This window comes from Diabrotica undecimpunctata, chromosome 1 (genome assembly GCF_040954645.1).
Source record: "Diabrotica undecimpunctata isolate CICGRU chromosome 1, icDiaUnde3, whole genome shotgun sequence".
Lineage (NCBI taxonomy): Eukaryota > Metazoa > Arthropoda > Insecta > Coleoptera > Chrysomelidae > Diabrotica > Diabrotica undecimpunctata.
The window spans coordinates 180,318,019-180,344,025 of NC_092803.1; the positions used below are offsets into that span (position 1 = coordinate 180,318,019).

Here is a 26,007-nt window from a genome sequence, read left to right on the forward strand (position 1 = left end):
TTTGTTTGGTGATTAGAGAACAGAAGAGCCCCCACAAATAGTTACAGATGAAAAATTAAACATTCTCACCGAAGAAGTTTTGCAGGCAATAAAAGACGCAAAGAACAACAAGGCACCCGGCGAAGACCTAATAACAGCCGAACACTTTAAACACCTAAGTGATAATGCTGTCAGGAAATTAACATCCCTCTACAACATTATATATAAACATGGCATAATACCGCATGACTGGTTAACATCCACATATATAGCTCTTCCTAAAAAACAAAAAGCAAGGAAATGTGAAGACCATCGAACTGTATCCCTAATGAGTCATGCCGCTAAGATTTTTATGCGAATAATTTATAACCAAATTCAAAATAAGTGTGAAGAATACCTGAGTCATTCTCAATATGGCTTTAGAAAGGGTACAGGCACTAGAGAAGCCATTATGGGATTGACACTGATGGCAGAAAGGTATCTTGAGGTTCAAAAACGGCTGTATGTGTGCTTTGTCGATTATAGAAAGGCCTTTGACCGCATCAAACTCGGAAAATTAATCGAGGTGCTAAAAGAAGTAGGGTTGGATGGACACGTCATAGCTATCATAAGTAATACATACTGGAACCACACAGGATGCGTTCGAACAGAGAACGGAAACACCAAGTACATTAACATAGAACGAGGAGTACGTCAAGGGTGCATTTTATCCCCCCTAATATTTAATATATACGCCGAACATATAATTAGAGCTTCTCTTGAAGATCGCCTGAAGGTGCCAGAGCCAATGAAATCATCATTAACAATATAAGATATGCCAATGATACCGTAGTATTAGCAGAAATAGATCAAAGACCAACTAAAAATATTGATGAAGAAGAAAAAGAAGAAGAAGAAGAAGAAGAAGACGTCGAGGAACGATTCCTCAATAGGCAGACGATCAGTGGAACGACACAAAAACCATGGAACGACAGCTTACTGGAGGTATAAACATTGGTTTATTTTACATTGATAAACAGCCATTTAAACAACATTTTTACATTGATAATCATTCGTGCCTACACAAAAATCAATGGAAGAAGAAGAAGAAGAAAATTAATACGATATACATACAGTGAATAATTTCATGTAAGAAATCGTCCTCGTATGCATTTTTATAAGAGAAACCAACATTTGTGTCAATTGTAAACAAATACTTTCACTACTTTTCTAAAGACTACTAACCTAAATATGATTAACAATTTATTGTAATAGCAATTAAATACTTACAATAACTATGACCGATGCTAATTCTGCTACCACCGCCGCTAGTTCTGCCACCACCCCCACCAAATCTACCGCATTCAACCACAAAAACTTGCGTTAAAACCAATATCACAAAAAAACCTGCCCCCAGAAACATTTTTAGTAGATATTTGTAGCTACTCGAAGTGTTTTGTATTTATTATTTATCCTAAAGGTTTAATAAACATTTCGTTTAAAAACAGAAATAAATTGAACGATGATGTTTATAAACTACTGTAGACTAGCTGCCGCAACAAGTTACCTACAACTTGTGAATGTGAAATTACCTTGCGAAGAGCATAGTTGCCAGGTGTTCACGTAATTATTTAAAAATAATGATGTTTTATCTGAATTTCTGTTAGGATCCTGAGGATCCTAAAACATTTTTTTTTTGGTTTGTTTTAGCATCCTCTGAAGCCAAGATAGCCCACTTGCTTTTCACCACTGTTACGGTAATTAGTAACATTTAGGGCTGAAATTAACCAATTATTTATAAGAAAAGTCAAAGTTTTTAATAAAACTTTTAATTAACAAAATTATTAATTGTTTAAACAGAAGTATCACAAATGAAGATGACAAAATCACTGCTGAAATGTTAAAGACAATGGGACCGAAAGGAGCTGAATTTTTAACCAAAATTATGAACATGGCTTGGAACCGATGTACAGTCCCCGAAGATTGGAGAATTGGCATAATACTACCAATCTTTAAGAAAGGAGACCCAAGTTCTTGTGAAAATTATAGAGGAATTAATCTACTCAGTATCGTCTCCAAAATATATGAAAGCATCCTAGAAAAGAAATTAAGACACATCGTTGAACCACATCTGGATGAAGTATAAAGTGGGTTTAGGAAGGGAGACAGTACGCAAGACCATATATTTACGTTGAAACAAATAATTGAGAAAGCTAGAATAAAGAACACAGAAATATATATGGCATTTTTAGATATTGAGAAAGCATTTGACAGCGTGTCCCAGGAAGCAGTTTGGAAAAGTCTGCAAAATGGAAATATTGACCATCAACTAACAGGTGCTATCAAAAGTCTGTATCAAAATAACAAGAGTTATGTGCGTAAGGATAACTTGGAATCAGAGATGTTTGCAATAAACGAGGGTCTAAGACAAGGAGGTGTTATTAGCCCCACACTGTTCATATTGATTATTGACGACATAATTAAGGAAACAAAAGCAAGTATACACAAAGTACATATCGGATATAGTAAACTACGACCGGTTGGTATAGCTGAGTGTGCATTCGCAGATGATCTCATGTTATGCGCTTCCAACGAGAGAGACCTCCAGAAAAATATAGATAGATGGAATAATGAGCTGGCAATTAGAAACATGAAGATTAATGTTAAGAAAACCAAGGTGATGCTAATAGCGAAAACTAACCGAAATGTTAACATAGAAATTAACCAACAACTCATAGAACAAGTAGATGCATTTAAATACCTAGGGGTTACAATAGACAGAGAAGGTACCATGCAGAATGAAATAACAGAAAGAATAAGTAGTGCTTCAAAAGTGTACCATAATCTTAGTAGAGCATTCATAGGTAAACCTGAAATCAGCAGAAGAACCAAAATGACAGTTTATAAGACAGTATTCCGACCAATCTTCATATATGGAAGCGAGAGCTGGGTTTTAACAAAGCAATTAAAAAGCAAGATACAAGCCAATGATATGAAATATCTAAGACGAGTCAAAGGAATAACACGACGAGACAAAATAAGAAATGGAATTTGAACGCTATTGAAACACAACAAATAAAATGGTTTGGTCATCTGTGCCGAATGAGCGACAACCGACCCGTTAAGCAAGTCTGGAAGGCTAAAGTGAAAAAGTTTAAAACCAGAGGCAGACCACGGAAAACCTGGGATGACGAAGTAGGGCAGATTTTGAAAAGTAGGGAAATGGAATGGTCAGAAGTTCAAAATAAGGCAAAAAACAAGAAAGAATGGACAAAATTCGTGCACAGAATAGAATAGGAAAAAAAAAACAAAATTCTGTATTTTCATTGGATTTGAGATGTAATGTATATCTGTAACCTGTATTTGTATTTACCTCACACCTTAGGGTAGAGAGGTGCTCGATTATATATATATATATATATATATATATATATATATATATATATATATATATAGAAAAGAAATTTAATCTTTGCAGATTAGTTAAATAGTAAACTCTTAAATATTGGGGAAATCTGCAAGAAAGACTCTAATGTGTATCAATTGTTTCGCCGAACGTTTTCGCCAAAGAGAATTAATTTGGCTTCTTCAGGGCTGAAAGAGAATAAATTATAATTAGCTACCATATATTATCTATTAAAACATTATTGATCTTACCGTAACTTAGAATTGTAGAGTTAGAATATTAAAAAACTTTGCTAGTAACATAGTGGTGTTTTTTGTTACTATGTGCAAAAAAAGTTTTTTTAAGGTTTGAAATGTATGGTAGCTTTGAACTTGACACGTAAAGGCTTACCCAAGGTTAATCGGAAAACCCAATGTTACTACATTTAAAAGGAGGTAATTCTTTGAATTGTCGGCAATAACTAAATTTTTGATTTTTAGATAGTTTAAAAGTGAGGTTCTGTTTTAGTCAGAACGCAAGCGCTGACAACTTCATTAGTTCTTATGAATCTTTATGTCGTTAAGGTTCATTGGTAAAAAACGAATGAATTTAAATCCCAGTAAAGGGAAATATTATTTTGATTTTCTTTATTTTATTATATTATATTGTTCATGTATTATTGCATTTTATTGAGATGTATCTAAGAAAAGCAAGGGAATGTTATATATTTTTTGTTAATGAAAATTAATTATAAAGGTATGTTAGTTGTTAATGGATATATCAGTCAAGTTAGTTATCTGTGATATAGTATTGTTGTATATATATATATATATAAACAGAAGTATTGTACACAAAGAGTACTTTGCGTTAGAACTAGAGTAAAATGAGTGAGAGTAACAAAAAATCCAATACTGTTTCAAAATGAAACACTCAGAAAATAATCACATATCTCGGGTTATACTGGACCAAATTTTTGTTTTTTAGACTTTGGTGCAATGTTAAAATAATAACATTGATTGTATTCTCATTGTAAAATTCTCATATAAAAGAAAGCAGCATCTTTGTGCAGTAAAGACTTTCAATTACAAGTTCTGCAGGCAAACATCGACGGTAATCAGATTTTTGTCCCAATAGAGACAAAAGTAGCTTCATTTCAGTTTGTAATTCACCATTTGTTTAGTTAATCTATATAAGATGTTCTCAAACTGTGTTTCTGTTTTCTAGATTTGGAGATAAGCAATTTATATTTAAGCCAAAACTAAAAACATTTTCATAATTTAATGGTAACTATTGTGTCACTGCAAGAGGATCGGTATTCAGACAAAATTTTGCTTTAAATGAAAATATATTTAAAATGAAATTAATTAAGTTATATTCATTGGAATGTAATGTACTTTTTAATATTTTGTGATTTAAGCAATTTATAACTACAAACAATTCTCCTACAAGAATTACTATAACAACATCTACCATAATTGATTATATTGTTTTAGATTTTTTACTCCTTGATATACACTCTACAATTAATAATGCAGGACTATCTCATAATAAATCAGTATATACCAAGTTTAACATTCTTAACTAACCATCCTCGAAAACGCAACGTTTAGGTAGAATTTTTTCCGCTCAGAACTTTTGTAAATTCCAAAATTTGTGCTCGACTTTTAGATGGCACTTTTCTTATTTTAAGTAGATTGGAAGTTATAGCTGCATGACGAGTTGCAATATTAGAGTTCCTCCAGGTGATATTGGTATGATCAGCAAAAATAAATAATTTTCCATCTATTTTTGAGTAAGTTATGTCATTTATATAGATAAGGAAAAGTAGAGGACCCAATACTGAACCTTGTTGTACGATGCTTTTGTGACTAGAGTTAGTATCATTTGCTCTAACTAGTTGTTTCCTATTTCTCAAGTAAGATTGGAACCAATTCAAATAAATACCTCGAATTCCGTAGAAATTTAGTATTTTTATCAAAATGTCGTGATTTACACAATCAAAAGCTTTGGCATAGTCACAAAAAACAGTGGTAGTGTAAAGATTATTGTTTAGTGCTTGATAGACATGATAGTCATGTAGTACAGAAAACATAGCATCACTGGTACATTTAGAAGATAAAAAGTCGAACTGACATTGTGATAAAATATTGTTTTCAACTAGAAAGGACATAAGTCGAGCTTTTATAAGTCTCTCAATAATTTTGAAAAGGATCGGTATTAAGGCAATGGATCTATAGTTGCAGACATTCGATTTTTCACCACCCTCATGAAGAGGAATAATAGTGGCTGTCTTTAGGCACTGGAAATATACCTTTATCAAAGGAATCATTAATTAGTGAGATCAGGACTTCCAACACATTTTTTAGGAGATTTATTTAAGAAAGTTTTTATTGATAGACCATCAATGCTACAGCAAAATTTACTTTTGGTACTACTGATTGTTTTAATCAGTTCAGATTGATCAACTGGACATATAAAGAATGAATTCGGGACCTTTTTTGAATTAGGGAGATAGGAAATAGGATCTTGTTGTGGCAAAATAGTTAGTGTTATATTTTTACTCACATTAAGAAAACATTTATTTAGATTTTCAGGGTTTGGAGTAGAAAATGTTTGAGCTGTGTTAGTTTATTTCGAAAATCGTTTATTATGGACCAAGTTTCTTTTGCAACAACTTTAGAGCTTCCCAGACGATTTTAATAGTACATTTTTTTAGCTGTTTTGATAAGTTTTAGATAGGTTCCTCTGTACTTGGAGATATATTCAGTGACAAAGACGTTAGTAGTAAATTTCTTGACGTACCGTAGTGAACGCATATTCTTTGCTAATATGCGGATACCTTTGGTATTCCACGGTTTGTGATCTTTTAACTTAATTATAATTAAAGGAAATGCCTTATTGAAAATGCAGACAAGTATCTAAAACATTACTGAAATTTAGTCCACGTCCACAAAAGGAAAGTGCCACCTAAAAGTCGAGCACAAATTTTGGAATTTACAAAAGTTCTGAGCGGAAAAAATTCTACCTAAACGTTGAGTTTTCGAGGATGGTTTGTTAAGAATGTTAAACTTAGTATATACTGATTCATGATCAGATAGTCCTGAATTAATAATTGTAGACCGTACAATAAACAGATGAGAAATCTAAGAGAATATAATCAATTATGGTAGATGATGTTTTAGTAATTCTTATAGGAGAATTGGTTGTAGTTATGAATTGCTTAAATCACAAAGTATTAAAAAGTACATTACATTTCAATGAATATAACTTAACCAATTTCATTTAAATATACTTTCATTCAAAGCACAAATTTTGTCTGAATACCGCCCCGCTTGCAGTGACCCAATAGTTACCATTAAATTATGAAAATGTTTTTAGTTTTGGCTTAAATATAAATTGTTTGATGCCGGAAAATGTCAAATAAACGAGCACCAAGTATATTACTCTGGAAATATAGAAGGTCAATATAAGCATGGCGTCGGAATAATTTTAAATAAACAAATAAACAAATATGTTACGAATTTTGTTCCAATATCCGAGAGTCATGCTCATTCAATTGGATTTATTACCATCAAAAACCAACATAATCCAAATAAACGCACCGACAGCAGACAAATCAGACAAAGTAATAGAGGCTTTTTATTACGATTTAAGGAAAGTACTAAGTTAAAAACCAATGAAGTAATGCTAGTTATGGGTGACTTTAATGTAAAAATCAGTAAGGATAGTTATGGTGAAGTAGTAAGTTCATGGGGTCTGGGTGAGCGAAATGAGAGAGTAGAACGCCTACTCACATTTTCTACGGAAGGAGAGTTGGTAATCTCCAATACACTCTTCAAATTACCACACAGAAGGTTGTACACATGACACGCCAGAAAATCTTATAAGAAACCAGATTGACTATATTTTAATAAATAAAAGATTCAAAAACTCAATAACATCAGTGAAAACCTACCCTGGTGCAGATATTAAGTTTCGTCTGAAATTTAAAAAATCCACAAACCTAATCCTATGAGATACGATCTCAAACAACTAAGAGATGATGACATAAAGCAAGAAGTACGGGAATATCTGAAGAACAACATATCTAAGTCAGAAGTAGTTAATGATGTTGACACAAAAATAAACCACTTAGAAAACATTGGGTACGGAAATATTAGACCAATACCTGCGACCGAAAAAGACAGAAAAGAAAAAACCATGGATGATCGACGGTATATTACAGATGATGGACAGAAGAAGAGAATCCAAGCGGAAAGACTACGTTGCACATCAATTTCTGGACAAAGAGATAAAAAAGGCTGTCAGGGAAGCTAAAAATAGAAATCTGGAAGAACAGTGTGAAGAAATCGAGATGTTGGAACCTAAACACGATTCCTTTAACCTCCACATAAAGATCAAGGAAGCAGCAGGCATCTATAAATCAAAAAGGCCGGGATACTTAACAGACGCTTAAGGAAATCGAATAGTTGATATTGAAGAAACAAAAACAACATGGATGAACTTTGTGACAACAACATTTGAAGACGATAGGAATGTCACCATCACACAAAATAAAAATTACGATACCGGACCACCAATTCTCGAAGCGGAAGTAGAAGCTGCTATAAACAACATTAAGGAGGGAAAAGCCGCAGGACCAGACGAGTTCTACTTAAAATTTTTGAAAATTATGGATAAAAACGAAGCAAAAAGACTTACCTTGATCTTCAACAATATATACCAAAGTGGAAAAATACCCCAACATTGGCTAAGATCAACTTTTATAACATTCCCTAAAAAACCCAATGCCAAAAAATGTGAAGATTATCGAATAATAAGCCTTATAAGCCATCTCCTAAAAACTTTTTTAAAAATTATACATAAAAGAATATATAAAAAGTGTGAAGAACACATGACAAACACACAATTCGGCTTCAGGGATGCATTGGCTACTCGACAGGCACTTTTTGCAATACAAGTTCTCTTTCAAAGATGTAGAGACGTGAATTGTGATATATATGTGTGTTTTGTTGATTACCAGAAAGCGTTCGATAGAATAAAACATGACGAACTGATGAAAATATTAAATTCAATTGGTCTAGACAGCAGCAGATATCGCCGTATAATAAACAATATCTATTACGAACAAACTGCAGCTGTTAGAGTTAGGGATCAGTTAACAGACGACATAAAGATGAAAAGAGGTGTGCGACAGGGATGTATACTGTTCCCATTATTATTCAATACATATTCAGAGCACATTATGAACCTAGCGCTAACCGAGGGAATACCTATAAACGGAGAACGATTGAACAACATATAAGATACGCTGATGATACTGTCATTTTTGCAGACAGTCTTGAAGGTCTGCAGACACTTACTTGTCTCCAGGGTGGCAGAAGTAAGTAGCAGGTTTGGGCTTGATTTTAACATCAAAGAAACCAAATACATGGTTATAAGCAAAAACAGGATACCACCTGGTCAATTACTAGTTAACCAACAACCTATAACATAAATCACCAACTTTTGTTATCTGGGTGCAAACTTAAATGAACAGTGGGACCAATCGACGGAAATTAAGATAAGGATCGAGAAGACAAGATCAGCTTTAGTCAAAATGAAGAACATCTTTAACAGCCACGATATAAAATTGGAAATAAAAGTTCGTTTACTAAAATGCTACGTATTCTCCGTTCTTTTATATGACGTGGAGTCATGGACCTTAACTGAAGCATCACCGAAGAGACTCGAAGCATTTGAGATGTGGTGTTATAGACGCATGTTGAGGATTTCCTAAATAGACAGAGTTACCAACGAAGAAGTACTACATAGAATGGGTAAAGAGCGCGAAAGAATGGGTAATGAGCAATAAACTTGATATGACTTACTTCGGACAATACTTCAATGTACAGTGCATGGGAAAAGAGGTCCAGAACGAAGAAGAATATCCTGGCTGCATAACCTGCGAAAATGGTTTAACTTAACCACTACCTGACTTTTCAGGGGAGCAGTCAACAAAGTCAGAATAGCCATGTTAGTGTCCAACATCCATAACGGATAGGCACCATAAGAAGAAGATAAATTGCTTTTCTTCCAAATCTCCAAAACAGAAACACAGTTTGAGAACATCTCATATAGATTAACTAAACAAATAGTGAATTACAAACTGAAATGAAGCTACTTTTGTCTCTCTTGGGGCAAAAATCTGATTACGGTCGATGTTTGCCTGCAGAACTTATAATTGAAAGTCTTCATCTTATTTTATTAGTTTGACAGGAATATTATCTGGTGAAATTAACTAGTTGTCATTCAATTTGTGGGTTGTTGCTTTTCTTTGTTTTGTTTTCCATTTAATTCTTCTTATTAACGTGCCCTATCAAGTCCCCTTGACGTTGGCGATTAACATGGCGAAACTGTCTCTGTCTTGAGCTATTCTAAAGAGTTGCTCAGCTTTCCTTATTCCTGTCCACTCCCTGATATTCTTCAACCAAGAGGCCTGCTTTCTACCAATTCCTCTGCGTCCTTCGATTTTACCCATCATAATAAGTTGAAGAATATTATATCGGTCTCCCCTTACTACGTGTCCAAAATTGGCCATATTTCTACATTTGATGTTATCAAGCAGCTCGCGAGCAGCATTTGCTCTCTCAAGGACTGCCACATTTGTCAGCATAGCCGTCCATGGAATTTTTAGTATACGTCTGTGCAGCCACATTTCAAAGGCCTCCAGCCTTCCATTTAATAAATTACTATTTTAAACTCCATTTGACTTATCATCTTTCTGTTGTCTTTAAAAAAATTATCCAATCGATATTTTTAATATATTTCTTAGTTCTGTCAGTATGTATTCCAGTTTGTCTGTTCACACAATTGTTTATGTTTAAGTTTTTGTCTAATTTAACTTTGTTAAAATTTTTATATATAGTTATTGTTGAAATTTTGTAGTTTCTGTTGACTTTTATATTTCTTATAGCTCCCGAAGCTAATTTTTGATAACGTTATGTTAATATTTTTTTAATAAAACACAAACAATAAGAAATAATAAAGTTTTTGTATCTTATTTTCAAATAGGTACTTTCTTATTAAGTGATATGAAAATCTGATTTCATCAATGTTTCAAGATATTACAAAAGAAAACTAGAATTATGAAGGAAAAAAAAAATAAAATGTAAACGTGTAGGAAGTTTTCTAAAGGATATCAAATTAATACATTATTAGTTCTTGATTAAAAATCTTTTCAAAAGGTGAAAAACAAACAAATAATGCATAAAGCCGCCATGTTTAGCAAAAATGAAACAGCAAAACAAAATCTTTAAACAACTGGTTAACTTGATACATATGTACACAAGATATGCTATAAATACTATTTTATAGGTATACTTACAAAAACTATGACTTCCACTACTTCTAAAGCCACTGAAACCACCAAATCTTCGACAGTCAATATAACACAATATAGTTAACACAAGTATCACAATAAGTTCTGCTTTGTGAAACATTTCTACCAAATATATTGTTATTACTATAATATCTTTGTAACACCAATAACATGCTAATACACTCTAAATCACACAAAGATATTTTGATTGAAGAAAGTTGGGAATTCCCAAAACAAAGGACTACCTGCCTGAGACGTTTATATCACGGTGTTGCCTCTTATGTTGTTTATAATTTAAAAATTAAACAATCAACAACTTTATTTTCAAGGTGTACACTGTATATGTTCGGTTGAAAACCTCATTAAGAAGCATTATTAAATTCATTAAATTGTTATTCTCATTTTTGTGCAAACATGTGCAAAGTTCTTGCAAATAAGAAAAAAATGTAAATGATATGGCAACATAGCGTGGTCAGTTATACGTATTACCTAGAAACTACTCTTACATTAATTCGCGCTAGTTGCGTGAGTCATGAGATTAAAATCGTCACAACTAATCGAATTGAAATTAACTCCAATAAATAATTACAGAGGTTTATGACGTCAGTCGGTTATACCATTGGTCATAAAACGTAGATACGTATAAATGTTTATTTTTAAGTAAAGGAATATTTTAGGAAAATCTAATATATTTGTTTGCTTCGAATGGACTTTAGTGCCAGCTGTCGGGCCTTTTTGGGCGAGATTATGATTTTTTTTTTCTCCTCCGTCCTTTGTATTGCACTGATATACCATTCGATTGACTGTTGCTGTCCATTAATTTTTTCGTCCTACAGATGTGTTTTACTTCCGTGATTAAATAACTGGTCACAATCTTTATTTGACATTAGAGTCTTCCCCTACCTTTTTTTCTTTTCTGAAAGGTTCAATACTACATAAAGTATATCCCAAATAAGTGACTCTTTTGACTGCACTTTCAGACTACAATGTAGTCTGAAATGTAGTCTCTTATTTTTAAGTCTTCTTCTGGACTTTTCGCGGCCGTCCATTTTATTTTCAAAAGTTGGGACAAAGTTATGTAAGATACAGTAGTTCGACCAGACTGTCACAGGTTATAACTTCCCGGAATTCACCATCTCTCTTGTCTACTCCTAGATCACCTAGACTACAATTTTTCTTATTTTCTATGCATCCATTGGGTACGATGTTATCGCTTGCCTCTACTTCTCTACGCTTCGTAGCTCAAACGCCATTTCACATCTTTATTGCACTGCTCATCCGTCATTCTATCAACACATCTGGCCCAATTTCATTAACATTTACATGCTGAAATTTGTAAATCTTTTACACATTCGTACAGCTTAAAAAGACAGTCGTTTTAGTTTAAGGCTACCAAAATAGGTGGGTGGCCCTTTTTGTAGCTACCACTAGAGAAGTGGAAATAGCAGGATGACATTCGCTGGCTTTCCGTGTGTAAGTTTCTATCTACACGACTGTCTGAAGACGTAGGGCATACAGAAATAACGTTACAATAGTCTACTGATACCAATTCATTCACAGAAAGTTTGACGAATTGTTATAAAAGCAACACTTGTCCCATCTTAGTTAACGGTCATCGCGAAGCGTGAATGGTCTTGTCTATAAATTTATCAGTGTGATGTTTGTTTTTTTTTTGTATTAGAAAAATAGTTCAGCATGGCGGAAACTGTTCAACACAATACATCTAATATTACAAATGATAGCATATGTGAAATTTGAACTACAGATCAACCACGAAAAAGGAAAAGAAAAGTTTATCGAACGGATACTATGAAGCAAGCTAAAATACATGGAGTTGCTGACAAAACGCAAAAGGGTGATAAGGATGTTTTAGCCCGAATAACAGGAAATGACTAGGTAAACTTTTCGATCATACCAAGTTGTTTTCTCATGCTTATGACTTCAATCTTGGTTGTAGGTGTAAACTTTAGCAATGTATCAGCATTACTCCTGTCTAGAGACGACGCAGTCGTATTCTACAAGCTACTTTTCCTAACCACAGTACTACTAGTGACTGTAGAAATGAAGATACAAACAAAGCTCGACATCAACAAGGTCCACCACATATATCTTTATAATAATATTAATAATAATAGTCTCCCGTTTTATACCGCTGTCGCGGCTTTGGGAGTATAGCAGGGTAGTCTGCTATATCTAGGGCCTACGGTATACAAGGAAGGTAACATGGCCAGTGCTACGCTTCAACCGTCTATTATTACCCCTGGTTTTACCCAAGGTACTCATTTTTATTCAGGCTGAGTCGACCTGGGGCCTATAGACATTTTTAAAATATCTAGATGTTCTTGCCGGCGGTAGGATTCGAACTCCGGACCACCAGCTTGCGAGGCGAGCATCCTACCGCTTGCGCTACGCAGCAATATATCTTTATTTATGTATAAAATTCGACTACTGAGAAAAGACGTAAGTATTTGTGCCAAAGCTCTTCGTAGTATTTTCGGTGTTACTGAAATGCAGATCCGTTCGAATTAGAAATAGCTTAGCAATGGGTGGATGTTCTCCACAAAAAGAAAATTTATCTACCATCAGAGTTAAATGTAAAAAATCTGTAGAGAACCTTTAAAGAACTTCACACACAGTAAGGTTTCTTACTTTGTTTATTATAACATATTTCAAACTCGACGTAACAGATCTTTTTCTTACCTCAAATGTGAAATTTGTACATTATGTGATGAAACTGAAACCCAACTCAAACTACCGAATATCTATGAATCAACAAAAAAGGAACTGCTTCTAGTGAGAAACCTTCATCACGCTGAAGCAAGGGCATTTTATGATATAAAACGAAAAATTAAACATAAATGTCAGCGTAGTAATAATGTAGGTATCTGAAATAGCCTTTGACTTTATGCAAAAGCTTCCGCTACCCAATTTGACTAAAAATAAAGTTTTCTACAGCCGACAAATTTGGTACTATGTATTTGGTGTACACGACATTGGACGCAATGATGTCCATATGTATACCTATCACGAAAGAATGGCTAAAGGTGGTAAAAATGAAGTAACTTCCATGATATTTCATTATCTAAAAGATCATATATACTCGGTAAAATGGGTGAAATATGGTTTTTCTCTGATGGTTGCTCGGATCAGAACTAAAACTACATCTTTATTCGAATTTCATATATTCTGGTGCATGTACTGAAATTAGCATTAGAGATAACACACTTATACCCAATACGAGAACATTCATACCTACCTTGCGATAGTGACTTTAGTTTCATTTCTCGTGCAAAAAAAGTAGTTGTTGATGTTCTAGAAGAATGGGATGATCTTATTCGGCAATCAAGGTCTAAACCTTCTCCATTTAAAGTGATTAGTGCTGGGAAATAAACTGACTGGTTTCTTATGGAAGAAAGTTTTAAAGATTTATTTTTAAAGAATCCAAAACCAAAACTTTTATTGTAACCAGCAAGACTGCACAGAATATCTGAGTAGTATGTTAGACAAGTTTTAATACGCCAAAGTTATCACGGCCCATGGACGTTTCACACCATTACTGGAAAAACAACACCAAAACGAATAAGTCTGATACCAAATAAAGCCAATAATAAAATAAGTCAACGAAAATTTCGCGATCTAATGCAGTTAACTAAATATCTCAAGAATCCTCTTAATAAAGAATTTTATCTTAATCTAGAACCAGAATCTAAGACCATACTTCAGTCATGGAACTATTTAGCGACGATAATAGCAGTGGTGGCGAATAGACATCATAGTATTTTGTGTTATTTCTACAAGAAAAAGAATGCTATAGCCTATAAGTAAACAAAGGTATAATTCTGAATAAAATACATTAACATATTAACATATTTTTATTTTTTGGTAAACATTACTAAGAAAGTTAATTTTATATCTAATACGAATAGTACGTTACAATAATATTTTATTATTCCTGGTATAAGTATAAAAAAAATTAACAATAACGTATTTTAACAATTTTCCTGTAAGAAGTTATATCTCCTATCTATATTCATACATACATTATATTGATAAGTAGAAAAGATATTTCGACATCTACAAAAGTTGTTTTTTTTTTCTTTAAATTTACGTGTTTTGACAACTCATGGTCATTGACATTTTACAAGTTTTGGTACTGCTGTTATATATACAAAAATTTTTAATATTTTATATTCAATTATATAAGTTTATAGTCTTTCAAAAAATCAATTAAAGATTTTATTAATCCAGGTGAATTAAGTATACCGCCAAGGGTAAAACCACTAATATTATGCTGATGTGTAAGGATGCTTAAGTCGAGTAGAACCAATTCTATTTCTTCCAATTATTGCTCTGTCCCTTTGTTGTTGTCGATTGATATACGGAGATCCTATTTTTGGTTTAATTTTGTGAGAGTGAGAGAGACAGAGAGAGAGAGAGAGTTTATTTATTTAACTACTTAACAAATACAAATATTGCAATAGTTATAATTAAGGTAATTTTTATCTGAAAGACGTAATCTACAGCGATTTGTTCTTAGGTAGTGACAGATCAAGCAGGCTGGATTCAGAAAACATTTTAGTACCATAGACCACTTGCACACCGTAAGAACACTGATAGAAAAATGCACCGAGTATAATGTTCCAATTCATATGACGTTCGTCGATTTCCATAAAGCATTCGATTCCATCGAATTATGGGCAGTGGTTGATTCTCTAGAAAATGCACGTATAGATTCAAGATACACTAACATAATCAAAAACATATATGAAAATGCCACCATGCAGATAAAACTGGACGAAAGCACAAAAACTAATCCCATAAGACTACAACGGGGAGTAAGACAAGGAGACACCATCTCTCCTAAACTATTTACCCTTGCTCTAGAAGACATTTTTAAGAAACTAGAATGGAACAATAAGGGTATCAACGTCGACGGATCATACTTAAACCACTTGCGATTCGCAGATGACATAGTTTTAATAGCCGATAATATCCAAGAACTAAATGATATGTTACAACAATTAAATGCAGTTTCAAGAGCGGTAGGCTTAAAAATGAACTACAGCAAAACAAAAATACTGAGCCGAGACCAGAAAAATATAACAATACAAAATCATACCATAGAAAATGTTGAACATTATGTATATCTAGGTCATGTTATCAAACTAGGAAAACCAAATCAAGATGCTAAAATTAAAAGAAGAACACAACTGGCATGGGGCGCTTTCGGCAAATTAGCATATATCTTGAAAAACACCCCCATTCCTGTAAACTTAAAGAAAAAGGTGTATAACACATGCATACTACCAGTTTGTACTTACGGCTTGGAGACAGTAGCCCTACCAAAAAATTTGCTAAAAAATTAGAAACAACGCAAAGAGCAATGGAACGAATCATGCTTGGAATATCACTAAGAGACAAGATTAGAAACACCGAGATAAGACGTAGAACGAAGATTAGAGATATTGTGGAAGAAATTGCAAAAATGAAATGGCGCTGGGCAGGTCACGTAGCCCGATATAATGACAACAGGTGGACACGGAGAATTCTAGAATGGAGACCAAGGACGACAACAAGAAGCACGGGAAGACCTCAAAAAAGATGGGTAGATGACATAAGAACAGTGGCAGGCAAACAGTGGATTAGATTGGCGCAAGATAGAGAAAGATGGAAGCAATTGGGAGAGACCTACATTCAGGAGTGGATGGAAAATGGTTGACAAAGAAGAAGTGACAGTTTCGCGTATTGTGAACGTAAACAACAGACTGCTTTATTAAATGGGCCCGTTTACTGTGAATTTCAGTTAGAACTTGAAATATCAACAGAGTAGGTAGCGGCATAATTTTGAATTTGATAAAGAAAGCTCGGCAGTGTTCTAGATAACTAACCCCTGCTAAAATCCTGATAGCCTTTTTCCTTCTAAAAATTTAAAGTGCATTTGTTGAATTCCCCCATGTATTAATCCATAGTATAGGTTAGAGTGGAATAAAGAAAAATATGTCATTTTTACCGTTTCAAAGTTGAGAAACCTTGCTAGTTGGTAAATAACAAATAATGAACTTAATAGCTTTTTCTCTAGTTGTGAGATATGAGCCGACCAGTTCAGTCGATTATCTATGGTTTTTCCAATAGTTTAACAGTCTCTTTGTTATCTGAATCATTATGTAAATTACTTGCAGATATAACAAAATTTTGCGTTTTATCATAGTTTATTTATCTTACCTTAATTTTATTAATTTGTAATAATTTTTTCTACCATCTTATTTTTATTTGAATTTCCCCATCCTAAATTTTTGTATTCTCACTCTTCTATTTGTATACTCACAGCATCTAGTGAAAGGATCTACTTGTTTTTATATCATAGTTAAGGTTGTTGTAATACATTGATAATTTGTGTACTAGAACAATACCTTAGGAAAACTTAAGGTAGTAAATGCAGCATAACTTACTGATAGTTCTCTTCTTAGTTCTACACTTAGGAATAACGAATACCTGTTGAGATGAAAAATTAATATAAGAATAAAAAAATATTTTAAAAACCTTTAAAGTATGATACCAACAGTATTGTATAAAAGAGAAATTTACATGACAGCAGACATGCTAGTAAGGGAACCCTTTTTTGAAGAGACCCAGAAGGTCTTAAACCAATTAAAAAACCACAAAGCACTAGGGAGTGATGAGATATCAGCTGAACTTTAGGACAGATTCACTACATTACCAACTACATCAGCTAATATCGCTAATACGACAAAAAAATCCAGCAAAATAGAAGTAAAAGAAGCTCATAAAAAATCTTCTTTAAAATTCTTCTTAGAAGGTTATCCCATTATGCTAAAAATATTTTATTAGAATATCAGGCTGGTTTTAAAGCAAACAGATCAATAATCAACCAACTTTTTATACTGAGATGGCTTCTAGAGAAAAGCTGGTAATTCCACATACTGACACATAATCTGCTTATAGACTTCTGGTAGGCATAAGAAAGCGTGGAGAGAAATTGCGCTGACGGAGCTTACAATACTCAAGAAACTTATGCAGATGACCAAAGTTGGAGGGTGGAGTATCTAAAGTACCGGTGAACAATAAGCTATCCACTAGTTTTAAAATAAATAGCGAACTGAAGCAAGGTGACGCTTTATCACCGCTACTTTTTAATCGCGTATTAGAAAAGGCAGTAAAAACAGTGGAAATACATGAAAAACTAACGTCTAATAGGAAACTCCATTTTCTCCTTAAACGATGTGTGCGAGATCCTTAAAAGGTCATGGGAGCAACAGAAAAAGTTTACCAAAATATTTCTGTTAACTCCTATAACTTGGAAAAAAAGTTAAACGTTTCAAATATCTAGAAGGAATAATTATAGCTGGGAATGATATTACTGATATTGCTAGTGGAGAAAAACTCTAAACGTTTTGAAATAAAATAACTTTGGATATGATTTTTTGGAGTTTATTTTGGAGAACAAATACAGAAACAAAACAACTTTATAAACATAATGATATTGTCTAAGAGTTTAAATCTTAGAGACGAAGATAGACATTACACGTACATAGACTTAGTAATAAAAAACTTATAAAGGAAATGGATGTAAATAAACAACATCCACTAAGATCCCCCAAAAATGAATATCTCACTGAACAACAGATTTGTGAAAAACTGGGCATTTTGGAAACAAGTTGTACAGTCAGCCAAGACCCACCCAGAGTTGTAGAGCCATATGATGCTGATAGTGATGAAATACAGTAAAGCAGTAACTGGTAATTCTTGAGATTGTAACAATTTTTTATTTACGGGTATATAAATTGAGCCCCCACAATAAAGTTCTTTGAATTAATTAAAAAAACGCAAGATTGGTTACCTTGGGCACATATTGAGAGGAGCAAAATATGTAATACCACAGTTAATCCTACAAGGGAAGATCGAAGGTAGGAGAGGAGCTGGCCGCAAACAATTATCCTGGTTAAGGAATATTAAAGAATGGACAGGAATACACAATACAGGCGAGCCTATCACGCAGCCAAGAACAGAATTCTAGTAATGAGATAGTCGCCTACGCACTTTGGTGTATGGCATGTTAAGAAGAAGAATATATATATATAATTTCGGTTTACAACGTTCTTCGACGTCTTCCGATTTCCAATCTCCATCTCATTCTATCGTTCCATAGATCGTCTTCCAGTTCTCTTTCTCTGATTTCTTTATCAACTCCTTCTCTCCAACTTCTTCTAGGCCTTCCTGGTCTTCGCCTACCTCTTGGTTGCCATTTAAGAATTTGTCTTGGTATTCTATTCTCCGGCATTCTCCTTACGTGTCCGTACCATCTGAGTTGTGTCGTTTTTATGTCATCAACAATATTATGTGTAACCCCCATGATTTCTCGGACTCTCTCGTTTGTTATTCTGTCGCGTCTGGAGATTCCCGCCGAGCGGCGCCAGAAGTCCATTTCTGTTGCTCTAAGCATTTTCTCTGATCTGTCTTTTAGGGGCCACACTTCGCATCCATATGTTGTGATACTTTTTATTATGGTGTTGTATATTCTTCTTTTATTGTCTTTAGAGATGTTTTTATCCCACAGTACGCTGTTTAGTAAGGCTATGCCTTTCCTTCCCTGTGTATTTCGTTCCTTAATGGCTGCATCTAATTTTCCGTCTTGAGTGATTTTTACTCCTAGGTATTTGTAGTTATCACATAGTTTGATCTCTTGATTTTCCTCTACGAGAAGGTTATGTTGATCTCCTCGAAGAAGAAGAATAAAGTTCTATTATTAAATCCTTAATTGCAGAATTTGTTTAATAAAAAACCAGCCTCTACTAACGTTCCCCATATTGTCAAAATGGGTTGCATAGCCAACGGATTATAAGGAATTTTTTATGCTTGAATTAAATAAAATTTTTTTCTCAAAGATTAGTCTAGATTGTCTCAAAGTGACTAGTCTTTACAGGGTAAATACACAACATCGATACCATACTTCTTTGCAAACTTGTATTAAAATAAACGTCACTTCTTACTACCTAGCCTAATCCATCTTTTCTGTTGAGGGTAGCTTAAGTACTAATGCCCACCAACGACCCTGCCTGGCTTCCTTCTGTCAGTGGTTGTCAAACATAAATAATATTTGCTACAAAATACTTGGGTTAAATTAATATAATATAGAAATTAAGAAATGCCTTTTATTTATGTCACACAAGCAGTTTGTTTTTAATTCTACAGTATGTGCTAGCGATACAAGCCGTTTGTTTATAATTTTAAATAAAATCAAATAAAATAAAACTAAAATATAAAGAAACATTTTATTTATGTATTGTTCCGTTCAAACATTAAGGGGGAAGGACTTTTAAAAACCGCACTGTATATGTTGGCAGTAACAAAACGTAAAAATATCAGAAAATAAAACTAATAAATAAGTTGAAAATAAAAGAAGTCGTTGTATTTAATTCCATATGTAAATAATCGTAATTGTACACAATTATATATTTAGTTCATTTTTCTGTCAATCGCTGTCACATTTAGTTTTTGCTTCACTATCATTATCATCACTATTATCGTCACTGTCATCACTATCTCACATTTTTTTTCTGTTGCTATTAGCTGTTTTATATATGTATATAAAATAAGTCAAATATAACAATAGCCAAAAACAGAAAATAGCAATAATTGCCAACAGCAAATCACAACAACAGCCACTAACAAATAACTTTTTTGTTATTTTTAATAACAATAACAAAAAAGGAACAGTACATCTAAGATGGTACAAACAATCGTAACTCGAATATGTTTACGCGCTCCGAAGAACAAATAAGATTAGTTAAGGTCTTGGATGTATCAAGCTTTTAAACATATTCTGTACAAGAATTACTCTAATTGCTTTTTAATTACTGAATAACTTAGAAGAAAGTATTTGCAGTTGATATCAACTAAAATTAAAAATTCCTTACACATTATGGCAGTAATAAGCACCGCAGGGACATAAATAACATTTTAAATTTCTAAGTTAGTAGAAATTACTGGAATTATTTAAACTTTGAAACAAATTTTTATTTAATGCACATTTTATTATACTACTGCTACTAATAAAAGATAAAAGTTGATAAGTTACTATTAGAAACAAATAATGTATAGCATTATGTAAAATTATTAGCAAACGATATTTGTAAATTACATAAAATTGTACGCGAAGACTTGTTGAGAACTCCTGGTTTATTCCGTTTATTTTGAAAGATAGACAATAGAGAACGCCATCGCTCACTGCATAAAACTGGCAACGTCTTGGCGAAATTCCCATAAGGTAAGCATTGCATATCTTACCCTGTACAGACTAGTCAGTTTGAGACAAAGTATAGAAAGATAATATTGGCTGTGAAATTTTAGAGAGTGCTTTGGTTGTAACTCTAATCAACTGCTCCGTGTAACTGTATCTAAGATCCAAATAACAATGATGGTAGTCAAACTTCGAAACGAAGGCAGCACGAGAAGAATAAGCCAATTTTATTGTACAAGATGATGTTGATTATCATCGCAACAACGCACAATCTGTAATTATTGAAATAACTCACAATAAGAAATTTTTTTCGACTGGAAATTTTTAAATTTTTAAAATTTTTTTCAGAAGCTTAGGTGTTTCTAAATGATAGTATTTTATACCTGAAGAGATTTTGTAGGTACCCACATTATTTTTATTCTAATATTTAAGGCAAAATAGTTTCAAACAAATTAAAAATTTTTCCAGTTTCCAGTTTCTAGTTTATAATATCACGTGCTTTCAATAATTTTTAAACTGAATATAGTTTTCCAGTTTTTGCATCCTGGTAGTTTTTCCGGTTACTGCTAACCAAGATATTGTTTTTGGGGTTCGCACTAAAGTTTTTAGATTACGTACAATTATTGCTTTTAGATCATACTAAGACGATATTTATAAACATGTTTTTGATGTTCTCACATAAAAATAATAAAAAATAAATGTTTTTTGTAGTTTTTCTTATTACATCTTATATTTATAAAACAAAGATAAGTACAAACATCGCCAAACTTGTGATAACCTTTTTAATCTGACACATAAATGTAGATTTACAAGGCCACTGTAAAATCAAACATTATAATACCAAATTATTGATACAATTATAAATATTTATAAATTTTAAAAATCCATAACTATATTTCTACATAAGAGAAATTATAAATCAGATCTGACTCCTACCATCCAATAACGTTAAGCTATATTTTGTGTAAGTTCATCATCATCAATCAGCCAATCGCGTCCACTGCTGGACATAGGCCTCCTTCAGTTCTTTCCAGTGTTCTCTACACTGTGCCGCTTGTAGCCAGTTTCCCGCCACACGTTTTATATCATCGGTCCATCTAGTCGGTGGTCGTCCTCGGCTTCTTTTATAGTTTCTAGGCCTCCATTCCCTAATACGTATTATCCACCGTATATCTTGTGTTCTGGCTAAGTGCCCTGTCCAGTTCCACTTAAGCGTCGTGGTTCTTTCGATGACGTCTTGAACTCCTGATCTTTGCCTGATTTGTTGGTTTGTTATGTGGTCTTGAAGGCTCACGTTCAGCATTGCACGTTTCATGGCTCGTTGTGTAACTCGTTGAGTTTATTCGCAGATTTTTGCGTGTGTTAAAGTCTGTGCACCATAAGTTTGTACAGGCAAAACACGTTGGTTATAAACCTTTCGCTTGAGACACATGGGACTTGAACATTTTAGAATATAGCTTAATTTGCCAAATGCTGCCCATGTCAGGCCTATTCGCCTCTGTATTTCATGTGTTTGATTGTCTCTGCTTATTTGTGCCCCAGATATTTGTATAAGTTTAGTTTTCTCAAAGTTTATCTTTAATCCTGCTCTTTCAGACAGACTTTTAAGCGAATGTATCATAGAAACTGTATCCTGTAAGTTATCTGCGATTAATACAAGATCATCTGCAAGTGTAAGTTACTTAAGTGTTATATCTTCTCTCCACACCATGTCCTTTAGTAAATTTTGGCAGTCATATTGACTATTATAATTATATTCACCGTAGCTTTGAAGAGTGTCGACGAAGACGGAGGTTAAGAAGCTCTGATGTTCTTTCCACATATTTTGCAGACCAGAACTCCTCTTTTCACATATTTTGGGTAGAATAATAAGGTGGAAAACTTCATATCGTCCTGGATGTCGCATGCCATGGGCAGAATTCTTTATTTTTGCATTTTTACGATTTTCACAAGTTCAGGCTGCTTTATTAGACCTTGTAATACCTCTTTATTCGTCCCTCTGTCAACCAGATTTTACATATTAGCCTTCGATACCTACAGCTACATTTTAAAAGCTTGAAGTAATTTAATATAATGAGCATCCAGCCTTTAAATCCATATAAAAAAAATCGTAATTCAGCCCTGGAATCAAAATTTTCTGACAAAATATACTCTACTTATCCAACTAATCCATGTTTTATCCAGATAAAAAATATTATAGCCTCGTTTTCTTAATTTGCGAATTATCTTTTTTCGAATTTCTTTCTTTATAAGCACATATTTTCTATTGTTCTTTTTTCAAATAGTCTAATCCGTGCAAAATTTACAACAATTCGTCTCTTGTTATGTTTGACAAAGTTTCAGATAAAACTGTGCTTTCAATACTTTTCAAAGGCTTTCTAGCTTTTAGTTACAGCTTTCAATTATTTAGTTACTTATAGGTTATGCAGTAAAGTTGTTACCATAGACACATACAACAGAGAAAAGAGATGCGAGCAGTCCTTGTGGGTGCACATGAATTAGCTCCCGCTTGCAGGTAATAAGCTCTCTACCGATAAAAGGATTTCCGTGAATTATCTCCCGATGAAACTCTTAGTTTTGCGTCCTCCGATCATATCGTCATAGAAAATGCCAACTACTGAAATGTTAAGCCAACGGGGAAAACCCATGCTAGTGGCGAACAGCTTTAAATATAATTTCCACAAGTGGCCATGACATGGCTCTTCTGCTCGTGACAGAATTGATTTACTGAAGCAAACATTTGCTAACCGCATATTTTTACGTTTTGGACCGTAAATAGGCCTCCAAGATCGTCCGATTTAAGACTGCTAAAATATTTTATGTGAGGATATGTGAAAGTGCTAGTCTACGCTGATAAACATGAAACGATTGACTAGTTGGATGACAACATTCGCAGCGGTATTGCCTATATACTGCGACAAATATTGGAAAAAGTGATCGAAAATTGGACCTCCAGATTAGACTACGCCAGAGCCAGCCATGATGGCTGTATGCCAGAAATTATATTTAAATTATAATGCCAAATGATTATCTTTCGAATAAAGTCATTTACATGTCAATTTATAAAAATCATCTTTGTTTTATTCCATTTAAAAAATTCTGTACCTTTAAAAAAACACATTTTATTATAGTATTGTTACGAACATGCATTCTAATGGTTGCAGGCCGGGACGAGAATGATCTGTCCTTCTAGAAGCGACGGGAACTGTCGACCGCTAGAGAGTTCGACTCGACAAGCAAACGAATTAGAGGTGGACTACGCCAGATTCTAGTCCATAATAACTTTTATAATATATAAGCATACCTTCTATGAGTTAAGTTTAGTTGATAAGATACTACCGAACTGTAAACTTATAAATAAATATATTTCTATAAATTTAATCCGCTTGTTTTATTTATTCTCACTACAGTATCAATAAAATATTTACCAGATTAAACTATTTACAGAAAAAGATGTTATCTTAAATGAATTTAGCACTACTGGACATTTTTTACTAATGACAAGAATATTAATATAATAAATATAGCACTAGTTCATTATTCTCATCATGTGTCAACCTTTTGCATCCAATGTTGGACAAACGTCTCCTCATTTCTCTTCCTCTCTTCTTTATTGTATGCTTTCCACATCCAATTTCCAGCTTTTTTTCTTAAGTCGTCCCTCCATCTTGTTGGTGGTCTACCTGGTTATCTCTTGTTTTCTCTAGGTTTCCATTTTAGAAGTTTTTTATTCCAGCTATTATTATGTAAACGTAATATACTCGATCTCCATTTGACGTATGCAATCTTTTCTATGAAATTTGGTGCTTTAGTCCTCTCCTATTAGCCTGTTTGATATCGTATCTCTTCTTGTTATTCCCAGTTTTGCTTTTTGGACTACTCTTAATTTACTGGCAGATGTTTTAGTCAATGTTTAGTCATTTGTTGTAACTTTTTTCATTAATCAAATCGATAAGAATGTGTAGCATATTTTAGAATATGTCGCATCTTACTAAATGCTACTTTTCTTAAACCTATACGGCGCTAAATATCACAGGTTTTTCCTATTCTAATATCAGGTCCCGTGTAAATATAGTTAAAAGCCTTATGTATTTCGTTGCTATCTGTTCTCATAACATCAATTAAAACTATTCATATATTTTGTTTTTTGAAAGCTCATGTACAGGCCTATTTATTATTTAATCCTTTTATCATTTTGAAAGCTTTTAAAATCTCGGCTGTACTAAAAATGTATCATCTGTAAAACACAAGTGACATAAGTATTCATATTAATTATTTATTCCTCGTTTAGCCCAATCTAGTTTCTGTAATGCATATTCCAGAGCTCCCGTGAATTATCCTCGCTTACAGTCATATAGACAGCATGCACGGTACGATAATTTATTCGAAACGATATTTAAATCGAATCGAAACATCGCATTTAGACGACATGCACAATACGTTAATTTATTCGAAACGAAATAATATCAAACCAAATAACTTTAAGCCAAAGTCTTAGTTAATTTGTGACAGACTAGGTCGACAATTAGAATCTTGTGAAGGAGCGTCACAAGACAAGTGTCACTATTGAATAAAAATTCGAGTCCGTGTCATCTGAACAGGCTGATCAGTCATGGAGATTAACAGATGTTGTTGCATTGCTGTATGTATGTTTTATTAATTTGGCGTGTTTATAGTCTACTACTTGATTTTGTTCTACTGTTTTCATTACTGCCGGCAATTCCACGCTATCAAAAGCTTTCATGAAGTCGTCGAATATCAACATGAGTAATTTATTATATATATATTAGCGAGGTTCTGAGTGCTTGTAGGTGGTCATTAGTTTCATAACCTCTTTAAACCTAGGCTGCTTCTAAGGCTGATAAAAAAATTAATGTTTATCTAAAAGTTTCTTGCTGATTTGTAAACCATTTGTAAATTTTTGAAACGAGAGTGTAAATACTGTAAATATATGAATTATGAATCGTACCGATTATGAAGCATAATAATACAATTCCGCTACTTCCGCCCCCTTAAAATCCGATAATCAATAACGGAAAATTGCAA

General features: G+C 33.4%; 1 protein-coding gene across 2 annotated transcripts in view; it reads right to left on the reverse strand.

The window, feature by feature from the left end:
* Positions 1–10,932, reverse strand: part of LOC140432641 (uncharacterized) — a 43,787-nt gene extending 32,855 nt beyond the window's left edge. Inside the window, exon 1 of one of the 2 annotated variants that reach the window (XM_072520674.1) lies at positions 10,710–10,932. In XM_072520674.1, coding sequence (XP_072376775.1) covers positions 10,710–10,824 — 115 coding nt within the window. In that variant the 5' untranslated portion in view covers positions 10,825–10,932. Of the gene's footprint in view, positions 1–1,248; positions 1,527–10,709 lie in introns of those variants that run through there. The other variant, XM_072520672.1, reaches the window with a different exon arrangement.
* Between the last annotated feature and the right edge of the window lie 15,075 nt (positions 10,933–26,007).